Below are 11074 nucleotides of genomic sequence, written 5' to 3'. Positions count from 1 at the left end.
AAAAAGCAAGAGTTACAGCAATAATGATAACTAACATTTCTAATGTATAATAAGAACGGGGTACTGTATTAAATAAGTTACAGAGATGGGCTCAACAAAGAATAGTAGTCTCATTTTACAGGTAAGAAAAGTAAGGCTAATGGTTTAAGGCTCCTGTCTGAAGGCTACACATAAAAAGACTGTGAGTTTTAATGTAGGAAATTGACTACAGAGCCTGTTTCATCAAACTACAAATCTGCAGAGTGACACTATCAGATTTCATAAAAATTCCTTCTAGCAGCAATGGAGGGGATGGATAGGAGATGGAAAGCAGTAATCCTGTAATTAAGACAATGAATGAGGTTGTCTAAACTCTAAGGGGTACTGAGGACCCAGGCGGAATATCTGAGAGATATTTGGATAGACAGTGCGCAGGGCTTGGTGTTGTTAATTGTGGTCCTCTACTGGCGGCAGTGGACCCTTACCCTGGTTTGGGCTTAGAGGGCAAGGCGCGCAGGGATACCGAATTAACTGAGGTGTTCGAGTTTGGTGTTCGAGCACGGATGCGATCAAGAGGGTGTGCCTCACTTTCCGACTCCAACTTTCTGCTGCGGTAAGTGGGATTGGTAGCTTCAGCACGGAAGGCTGCCCCCAACGCGGAAAAGCGCTGAGTCATTCCGGCTGGGTACTTGGGGTAGGGGCGGGGCTCGAGCTTGATCCCCCACCTCTTCTCTCCCCCTCCCGCACCTTCGACCCGCTCTTACTCTCGCGAGAGCCTGACAGGCTATAAAGGCAGCTGCGCGCGCTAACTTCGTGCGTCTTCTTCCTGACTGCTTTCGTTGCTTGTGTTTTGAGGCTGGTGAGTATGTGGGCAGCGCGGCCTTGGTGAGATGAAGCGCCCCACACCCCTCGGTTCGTCGCCTTTCCCTTTTTCCCTTCTTCCGGGCTCGCCCTGCTCAGTTGGGGATGCTGTGATCCGTGAGGCGGCCTGACGAGGCTTGAGCACCCAGAGTGGTCAAGCGGTTTGCGCACCCTCACGTGGCTCCCCTCCCCCACCCCGCTCCCGTGGGTGCGGGCATCTTGGGTGAACCTCGAGGCTAAATTCGGTCGAGTCTCCTTTTCCCGGGCAGAGGGCACTGATCGACTTGGTGAGGGGTCTGGTGGTGGTGGTGGTGGTGGTGGGGTCTCCTGGATTAGTTTACTGCTGGGCGGTTCGAGAAGCTTCTAGAATGGACCTGGAAACTCACTGGTCTTGGTGTCTGAGGCTACTCGTCCATTGTGTAGTAGGGGGTAAAGCCTGTTCCCGGTCCTCCGGTCCTCCGGTCCTGGGCTGTGATTAGCTGCGATTAGCTGCGGAGCTTTGGATACTAAGGTTCCCTTAACCTGTATTTATTTTTCCTGCAGAATGGGATTTGTAGTGATCCCACAATGCTCTCGGTAAAGACTGAACATTGTTTTCTGCTGGTGCTTTTCGAAGTGTTAGAGTGGGGGTGATGATGGGCGTGGCAGGAAGGTATCTGAAGTGGGGTTTTCACCAGGGTAGTTATGGTCAGATCCTCTGAGAAGGCCCACACGGGCTGGAAGTCCAGCAGCCTTTTCCCGGATTGGCTGGGCTTTAGTGGATGGGGACCACCTGGAAAAGCAGGTTTGGACGAGAAGGCCATTTATGTTAGGGGGTCACACCCTGTATTTGGTTGCCAAGTTTCAGTGTGCCTTACTGTTTTTGTTGCAATGAAAAGATTTTCATAGCGTTTTTTCTGGTTGCGATAGCACAAACCAAAAACTTTGGTACTTGAAAATTATCTTCTTGGGGCTTTCAAACCGATAGCGCTTACTGGGTTGAATCTTAAATCCTTGGCGTTGACCTGGGTGAATCCAGTATAACATTGCTTTTTAGCAATAAAAATCGACTCTTGTTCTACTTATTGCCCCAGAATCTTGGCCCTGGGGTCAAAAACCCATTTTTGAAAGGATTTCTAGGGCTTAAATACAACACCTAAAGTTTCGAAATTGAACAGATGCCAGAATCATGTTCTTGCCTCTTAAAAAGTGTTGGCTGGGGTGTGTGCTCTCAGACAAATCTTCCTGAAGAATATCAAGTGTGCTTTCCACATTATGAAGGCAGTTGGAGGCGCAGTCAGGGAAAGGGCAACGTGATGGGCTTTTGGATGTCAGGCACTCTGGCCAGAGGCTCCAACCCCCCTCTCCGCTTCTGCATAATGAAAATAGAGGGAAGTGCCATTGCACAAATGATGGTTCAGAACAAGTAATAGGGGATACTTCAATTTATAAACAAATTACTGTTTTTAAATGAAAACAAAAGCTGATATTCCGAGATATATAATGTCTGGTTTTGTTTCAAAGGTTGGAAAGCTCAGCTCATGCTTCTTACTAAATGTAAAAGTGAATGTATATATTCAGGACCATTGGACAAATCCTTTGTTCTACAGCTAAGTCTAAGTAGATGAAGGATGCTGTTTATCTGGAAAAAAGTTTGTTCCTAATTCATTTTCTTTTTTATCTTTTCTAGTTGATAGCAAGATGTCTTCAGGAAATGCTAAAATTGGGCATCCTGCCCCCAATTTTAAAGCCACAGCTGTTATGCCAGATGGTCAGTTCAGAGATATCAGTCTATCTGACTACAAAGGTAAAAGTAATTATATTAGGTTCATTAAAATGGAATTATTTTGTAATCTAGGGATGGCTTGTTTGATTTCTGTATTTCTGTCATTTGATTGTAAAATGATTTATATCACTTAGGATAAGGTCTTTAGAGTGGGAGATTGTTACCTTATCAACACTTATCGCGGTAGTTATTCTAGGTCCGCACTGCTTTTGGAGGAGGCACTTCAGTATGCCTGAACATAGTAGCTCAGTTATCTTTTCAGTGCTCCTCAATTGCTATTGAAGATGGTCTCCCTATCTCATTGTAAGAGGCCTTCAATAATTTAAAGACTGAGTTTGTGTTTGGAGCTGTGACATTGCTCATTCAGTTTATGAAACGTGTGTCATAGTTACTGTATTATTAGGCAGAGGATTTAAGCACATTTCCTTTACTGTTTTGCCCCCAGTGAAGAGTTGATGTCATGGTTAAAACAGCTCTCCTTTCTGTGGTTGGAATGAGAGCAAGTTAGTGGGGCCCTATGGAGGGAAGCTTCTGGCAAACAAAGTAGCACTGTAGGGAGGTGACCCTGGCCTAAGGGTAAAGGCAGGAGGTTTAGAAAGAGCTTCTCTCTGCCCTCCAGGGCTTGACCTTGTGAAGTTTCAAAGTACTTGTTAGGCAAAGCCCTGGAGAGGTTTACAGGAGTTTCCAGTGATTTTGGTTTTCAAAGCGAGTGTCAGAGCAGCAGCTTCTTTTGACTTTTAAATATGTGGCTATCTGGAAATAAGTGAATATTTGGAATTGTTCTAATAGCTCAGCCCACTAAGTGTGACAGGCTACCTGGCCAGTTGAAGAGAGATCTCAATTGGTATTCTGAGTGACTTAAGGAAAATTCCAACTAGAAGTCCTGTTTCCTACCAAGGTATTTGGAACATTTGTTCTATAAAATTGTTCTTAGATCAGGCTTGTTAGGAACATGTTTATGGTGATTCAGGTGATCACTTAAGCCTTACCCATCCTATTTGCTGTGGTTCATTGTGGAAGAAGTGCCAAGGCTCTGACTTCCTCTTGTTGGTCTCACTGCATTGCAGAGAATCCAGTAATTTAGCTTCTTACTGGCCTTGGACTATCTAGTTGTTAACAGTGTCCTTGCTTTTCTTAGTTGGAGAACTTGGTGTTTTTGCTAATTTTAACTACCCAGAGAAGATAACATTAGAATGAACAGTGTTCTGTAGTTGACAGCTAATATGGAGGCAGAGAAGTAAAGCATGAAACTGGAAGGAATTTTTTTTTCATGTGGGCCCTCCTGCAAGAGGTTCTGAAAGTAGCTGCTGGGAGACATTTATGTGTGAGCATCTTGGCATTTAGCAACTGTTGTCTGCCATCAACTTAAAAAGACCTGTTTTTTCATAGGAAAATGTTTTAATTTTCCATTCTCTATAAAGCAATGTCTGTTTCAGAGGCTAACTTGGAGCTTTTTTCCCCCTCCCCCAGGAAAATATATTGTGTTCTTCTTTTACCCTCTTGACTTTACCTTTGTGTGCCCCACGGAGATCATTGCTTTCAGCGATAGGGCAGAAGAATTTAAGAAACTGAACTGCCAAGTGATTGGTGCTTCTGTGGATTCTCACTTCTGTCACCTGGCATGGTAAATCTCTTGGTCTATTTGGCATGTGGATTTTTTAACGAAACAGCAACCGAGACTGGGAGGCTTTGGCAATAGACTTTCTCAAGTATTGGCTTCTGGCCCTTTGTGGAAGGAGTGCAGAGGCTCTGACTTCTTCCTTTTAATTTCTTATTACCTGGCAGCAGAGGAGCAGCCGCATGAGTTGTAGCTGAGTACACCTTGATGACCTGACTGTCCTCAGCAATTCACTTTACTGCTGGAAAAGTGAAGTTTTTTGGGGAATTGTGATTAGGAATGTTGGAAAGGGAGAAGGTGTAGATATAGTTAATGTATTTGCTACACAAGAGTTTGAATGAATGTGATTTGTATGTGTGCCTTTTGCTTGTAGGATCAACACACCCAAGAAACAAGGAGGACTGGGACCCATGAACATTCCCTTGGTGTCAGACCCCAAGCGCACCATTGCTCAGGACTATGGGGTTTTAAAGGCCGATGAAGGCATCTCATTCAGGTATATACTTTCTCGGGGGCTGATACTCATCAGAAGAATAATCTGATTGGCTTTGAAGACCTTATATTTGGAGAAAAGTAGAGCCCTGATCTTTAGGGACTTCTTATTCATTTTTTTTTTTTTGCCAGTTTTATTGAGAAATAATTAACATATATCACTGTATTAAGTTTAAGGTATACAGCATGATAATCTCTCTTTTTTTTTAACTTTTATTTTTCAATTTGAGTTGACATTCAGGATTATATTAGTTTCAGGTGTCATTTTTTATGCAGTGTCCTCCTCACTAAGGGCAAGGCCTGTGTAAGTCTCAAAGACCAGCCTATTTCCAATGCATCTCTGTTCTAACAATAGAGAATTTTTAAACTTGTAGTCTCTTCTTCAAGCCATCAATCTCTTCTTCCCAGGGGCCTCTTTATCATTGACGATAAAGGTATCCTTCGGCAAATCACTGTAAATGATCTCCCTGTTGGTCGCTCTGTGGATGAGACGCTGAGACTAGTTCAGGCCTTCCAGTTCACTGACAAACATGGGGAAGGTAAGCCAATCTGCCTGGCAACAGGACAGCAGAATGGTGGTAGAGTGGGGAAGATGGTAGGGACAAAGTCTGGCAAACAAGAAGAAGGTGATTATGTCTCTCCAGGGAATTGGAAATCTGGATTATAGGGGGTTGGGTAATGAAAAAGCTTGGGGAGAATATAAAGGCTTTTGGTTCCAACTGCATATTCCCAGCCTCTGCTCTACTCATTAGAATCACTCACTGCTGCAGATTTAATAAGGAGTGTAGGAGGATCTCATAGGTGTATAAGGGAGAAATGAAAGGTTGAGAATCACATCTAGAGATAAAACATGTCATTCTTGACAAGTGTTTATTAGGAGAAGAATTAATCCCTGTAGTCCATATTTGTTTTATTGGGGTTTAAAAAAAAAAAACAAAACGTAGTATATGACCAGTTCTGAAATTTAGAAAATAAAATAGGACTAAGACAACTTACCCAAAGACAATAGGCAGATATAGCGAATACATGTCTATCTTTTAAAAATGTATTCTGTTGTACAGTGTAATGGTTCTAGTTATAAGAATTTTTTAGTCACCAAATACCAAATTATATATGTTTAATATAAAACATTTTTTGAGGAGGAAAGGTTAGGGCAGTAGGGTGTCAGATGAAATATCAAGGTTCTTCATAGAAGTTTCAGGATCAAAGATATTTTTGTGAGTTTGACCTTGTAAAATCTAATTATGACTGAGCAGATTCAGCTTAAGGTTTTCATTTAGCATTAGAGTGTAGGCCCTTCTTTTCCTATTGCTCCAGCACTAGTACTTCTGTCTTTAAATATTCTCATTGAAGTGTTGTGATAAAGTACTGAAATAATGGATCCCAGCTTTTGAATTTGTTGGGCTGTAGCTTTTTTATTCTCCTTACCTTACCCCTTAAAACGTAATTGTTGCTGGAATGGGACAACCTTATCCCAACCAAGAGTTTAGTTTTAAGGACTCAGCTCCTGAGGCTGCAGGTGCTGGGTATGTGGGGGAAGAGGATCTTGGAAGCCTCCCCTTCCCTCCCTCCCCCGCCCCAAGCTTAATGTAATTGAGGACAAGATAGTTGTGATTAAGTTGATAGCAGATCAAGGGGACGGGTGAACTTGGACAAATTGCTTACTGCATTTCATTTTTTTTCTTTAGAAGTAGTTCAAACTAGCTTTCTAAGGCCCATTCAGCTCTGATCTTATGATTTAAAGAAGATGGAAGTTGTTAGTCTAGATTAGTGGTGTCTAAGGGACACCAAAGTTGCTACCTTGGTTAGGGTAGAGGTCTAATAGAAATCATTGAGCACCGATACCAGAAGGCACCATTGCAGAAGCTTGTATTGGGAATGGATTGAAGGAGCAGAGAGCTGCTGAGACTGCCCCCTGGTGAAGGATGAAGTTCACAAAGACAGGAGAGTTGGCAAAATTTGCCTGTTACTGGATTTTCCGGTGAAGGGCCTTGCGTATATGCTAGACTAATGAACCCTAGCTTTCATGACTGTGAAGCTTGCTGCTTCAGATTCTTGGTGTTTGCTGCTTCCCATTCAATTAGAATGGGCATAGATTTCTGGCTTATAATAAGATAGTTACCATCTGAGAGCCTGTGAATACCTAAGTACTCAATGTGGGGGGAATATTACATGTATTTATTTAACAAGTAACCCTGTTTATTTTTTTCAGGTGTAAAACATAATTTGTATTTGTATTTGCTCCATTCCTATTTTTATTTTTATTTTTAAAAAATTTTTATTGTGACATTGGTAAACGAAATCCAGTAAGTTTCAGGTGCACAATTCAACAGTAAGGCCATATATATATATATATATAACAGTAAGGCCATTTTATGTATATATATATATATAAAATGCATTGTGTGTTCGCTGCTCATAGTTGGATTTGTCATCACATATTTGACCCCTTTCACCCCATCTACCTACCCTCTCCTTCCCTTACGCTCTGGTAACCACTAGTCTATTGTCCATGTCCATGAGTCTGTTTACACTTCATAACTATTTTCAAGGACCAATAAACTACTTTAAACACAGTACTTACAGTAAATATTGGAATCCAAATTAAAAGCCTTCCTTTTCTTAGGTAATTAAAATGTTGAAAAAGCCCTGTTTAGGGTCTTCTGTGTTGGGGCCTTCTGTGTTGGGGAAGTTGTCTTTGACTGAGATTACCGTGACTGGTGTCATTTTCTCCTTGGAGAGTCATGGTACTTAAGCACTTAGGAGCTGGTTTATGTGGGACTCAAGTCAGTTTTGCTGGACTCCATGTTGATTTTGAAAAACCAACACTGTTGGATATGAATGAAACATCCAAGTGTGGATCTTCCTGTCCTGTCACTAATTACTGATGTGGTCTTAAGTGCCATGAGGTTTTAGTGCCTAAGAGACTAAGTTGGCATGGTCTTTCTTTTCTGATTTGTTATTCCTTCTTTGTGTCATTGTCATTAGGCTGTTTTTTCTAAATTTTATATATTCTTTCTAGACAATATTTTTGGTTTCCTGCTAGCACCTACTGCCAAACTTTGGCTCTCTTTGGCCTGGTCTTTGCTTTCATGCTGCTCTTTGTTCTCTGCAGCTTGGTTTGCTTAGGACCTGTGTTTTAACCCCTTGGTGCCACTAAACAATAACTGTTAACAATCAAATGAGGATTTCAGGAAAGTAATAGCAGCTGGATCTGCCATTTAGCACTTGTTCCATCCATACCTTGTTCCCTGAGAGCTGGATTGAGGCTATGACATCCTTGAACTAAAAGGTAAAAGGGTCTTCTCCTCTCACTTTGCTGCTCCGTTCCTGGACTTTAACAACTACATCTCTTAGAAGACAAACAGTAAACAGAAGTGGAAAATAGCAATTGGTCCCCTTGGCTCACTTTCCTCAGGTTAGCGCAAGGAGCATTGTTAGCTCAGGATTGTAGGAAAACGTTGAAGGCTATGCTTTCTGCATGTGTGTGAAAGATTCAAACTCAGATCTTTTGCTTATCAAGGGCTAAAAGGCAGACTGAGTGAAACATGCAGGGGCCTTCTGTGGACATCCTGTCCCTTTGTATTTCAGACTATTCAGTTTGGCAGAGTTAAAGAACACTGAGGAAGAAGAAAACAGCTTAGTGTTACAGGTTTACACAGTCCTGGCCTTGTCATTTATTTAGCTTTTTTTCTTAAGTATGGGGACAAATCAGAATTTAAGTTTTTTAAAATCAATTTTTATTGTGATTTTATATATACAACATAATTTGCCACTTTAAGTGTACAGTTTAGTGGTATTAATTACAGTCTGTGTTGTACATCCATTACCACTATTTCCTTAACTTTTTCATTACCCCAAATAGGCTGTAACCATTAAGCAGTAACTCCCCATTCCCCTCTCCTAGCCCTTGGTCACTGTATTTTGTGTCTATGAATTTGGCTATTCTAGACATTTCATATAATTGAAATCATGAAATATCTGTCCATTTGTGCCTGGTTTCTTTAGCATATTGTCAGGGTTCATCTGTTTGTAGCATATACCAGAACCTCATTCTTTATTAAGGCTGAATAATTATTCCAGTGTGTATATACTACATTTTGTGTATCCATCCATATCTGGGATACAGGGTTGTTTTCTACCTTTTGGCTGTTGTGACTTAAACTGCGAGAAGTGAACAGATGTCTGAGTCCTTGTTTTTAGTTATTTTGGGTATATGCATAGAAGTGGAATTGCTGGGTCATGTGGTAATTCTCTTAAGCTTGAGGAATTGCCAAACTTTTCCATTGCAGCTGCACCATTTTACGTTACTACCAGCATATACCAAGGGTTTTCCACATCCTTACCGACAACCTTTAAAAAATATTTTATACTGTAAACTACCCTAGTGGATGTGGTATCTAATTGTGGTTTTGATTTGCATTTCTCTAATGACTGGTGATGCTAAGCACATTTTCATGTGCTTATTGATCATTTGTGTATCTTTGGGAAATATCTATTAAATCCTTTGCCCATTTTTGAATTGAGTTGTCTCTTTGTTCTCAAGTTGTGGGAATTCTTTATATATTTTAATCCCTTATCAGATATGATTCATAAATATTTTCTCCTGTGAGTTGTCTTTACTCTCAAGTGTCTTTGATGTATAAAAGTTCTTAATTTTAATTATCTTTTTTTTAAATTGTTTTTGTGCTTTCAACATTATATCCAAGAATACATTTCCAAATCCAAGGTTAAAGAGTTTTAACTCCGTTTTCTCTAGGGTTTATGGTTTTAGTTCCTAAATTTAGGTCATTGTACTGTTTTCGAGTTAATTTTCTGTAAGTTGGGGTCCAGTTTCATTCTTTTGCATGTGGAAATCCAGCTGTCTTAGCACCATTTTTTGAAGAGCATTTAACCTTATTTAAAAAAAAGATGTATTTGAAGCATACATATAATTATAGAGAGCATGAATACTCATTTACCTAAGATGTACTATTAACAAATCTTGCCATACATGCTTTAGATAGATTTTTAGAACAAAGCATATGATTGAAGCTGTTGGTTAATTTCTTTAAATTTCAGGTGCTATATGAATAAATTAGATATAATAGTATTAGGGCTGTGGTAAGGATTAAATTGCTTATTGTTAACCTTGCACTAAAAGGCTTAGTGATCTTAGACATACTATGAATTAAGCTTTCTGATGCCTGAAAGTTCAGGCTCTATAGGGCTCAGATTTGGTTTTGAGGCATTCATTTGTCCATGGGAGGAGGGTGGAGTTCACCATTGAGCAGGTTATTAATTAGTGATACCTTTCTCTTGCAGTGTGCCCAGCTGGCTGGAAGCCTGGCAGTGATACCATCAAGCCTGATGTCCAGAAGAGCAAAGAGTATTTCTCTAAGCAGAAATGAGTGCTGGGCCGTTTTAGGATCAGGCTGCAGTAGACAGTCATGAGAACAAAACTTCTCTTGTACTATTGTCATGTTTAAAACACAAGATCTTAGACTTAGCTCAGATGTGGTATGGGACAGGACTGGCCTTTCCTGCAAGGGTTGGGGAGGCCAGCCTTTCTTCTTAGGGAAATGGCCTGAACTTTGCTATGGGGCAGGCCAACAGATGTGTATAGTAGTGGGGCATTACTTTTGACCTTTTGTAGTTTCTATTAAACTGGAACTGAGACCTTGTTGTTTCTTCATTTTAGGGGTCCTTTGAATTTACTCTGCTTTCCTTCCTTAGGGGAAAATGAGGAGAGCTGCCTTAGAATCAAGAAATAGAGGGGAAATGCAAGTAGACATGGGTGATGGAACTGAACCAGGGTGTTATCTGGGAAGAAGAGCAAGACCTGCTATAGTGTTGGCCAAGGCTATGTTGTAGGTTAAGGCCCCAGCGACATTGATCACTTGGGCATTTATCCTTTACACTGTTGGGAAGGCTGCTCAGAGCCTGAAGCTTGGCTTCTCATAAAAGCCTTGATACTGGCTCTAAATGGTCAGAATTAGAGGAGGCTCTGTACCTTTGGAACTGATAGGGGGAGGGGGAAACAAAAACAGGGCAGGTGTTTGTAGGGTAGGGCTTTTGGTATCAGCCACAGGGCTGAGTACTTCTCTGCTTCCTTGGGTTCTTGCCTTGATTTGAGGGTAGTCCTTATTTGGTCCTCATTCATCACATTGTCCTGTGGGATGTAGGCTGGGGTAGGGATGGGGAAGTGGGTTCTGCCTGTATCCTTAAAGGTAGGGCAGATTCAGAAATGAAGCTCCTTCAGTGTATCAGTGCCCTTTCAGACACTTGTCTTTATCAGTTACCCCAGCCTATGTATCCCTTGAGCATTCAGACAGACCTGTCAGCAGCAGTACAGGACTCCCAGGATGTATGGCACTCAG

The 11074-nt window shown here is 41.2% G+C and overlaps 1 protein-coding gene across 1 annotated transcript; it reads left to right on the top strand.

Moving 5' to 3' along the window:
- Positions 1 to 703: 703 nt before the first annotated feature.
- PRDX1 (peroxiredoxin 1) lies at positions 704 to 10373 on the top strand. The gene is made up of 6 exons (XM_006919133.3): positions 704 to 838; positions 2510 to 2626; positions 4076 to 4229; positions 4597 to 4719; positions 5124 to 5254; positions 10020 to 10373. Exons 2-6 carry the CDS (start codon positions 2521 to 2523, stop codon positions 10103 to 10105), a joined length of 600 nt encoding a protein of 199 aa, XP_006919195.1. The 5' UTR covers positions 704 to 838; positions 2510 to 2520; the 3' UTR covers positions 10106 to 10373.
- The last annotated feature ends 701 nt before the right edge of the window (positions 10374 to 11074 follow it).

Source organism: Pteropus alecto, unplaced genomic scaffold (genome assembly GCF_000325575.1).
Source record: "Pteropus alecto unplaced genomic scaffold, ASM32557v1 scaffold25, whole genome shotgun sequence".
In the NCBI taxonomy this organism is placed as follows: domain Eukaryota; kingdom Metazoa; phylum Chordata; class Mammalia; order Chiroptera; family Pteropodidae; genus Pteropus; species Pteropus alecto.
This window is presented reverse-complemented; position numbering and strand designations above follow the sequence as displayed.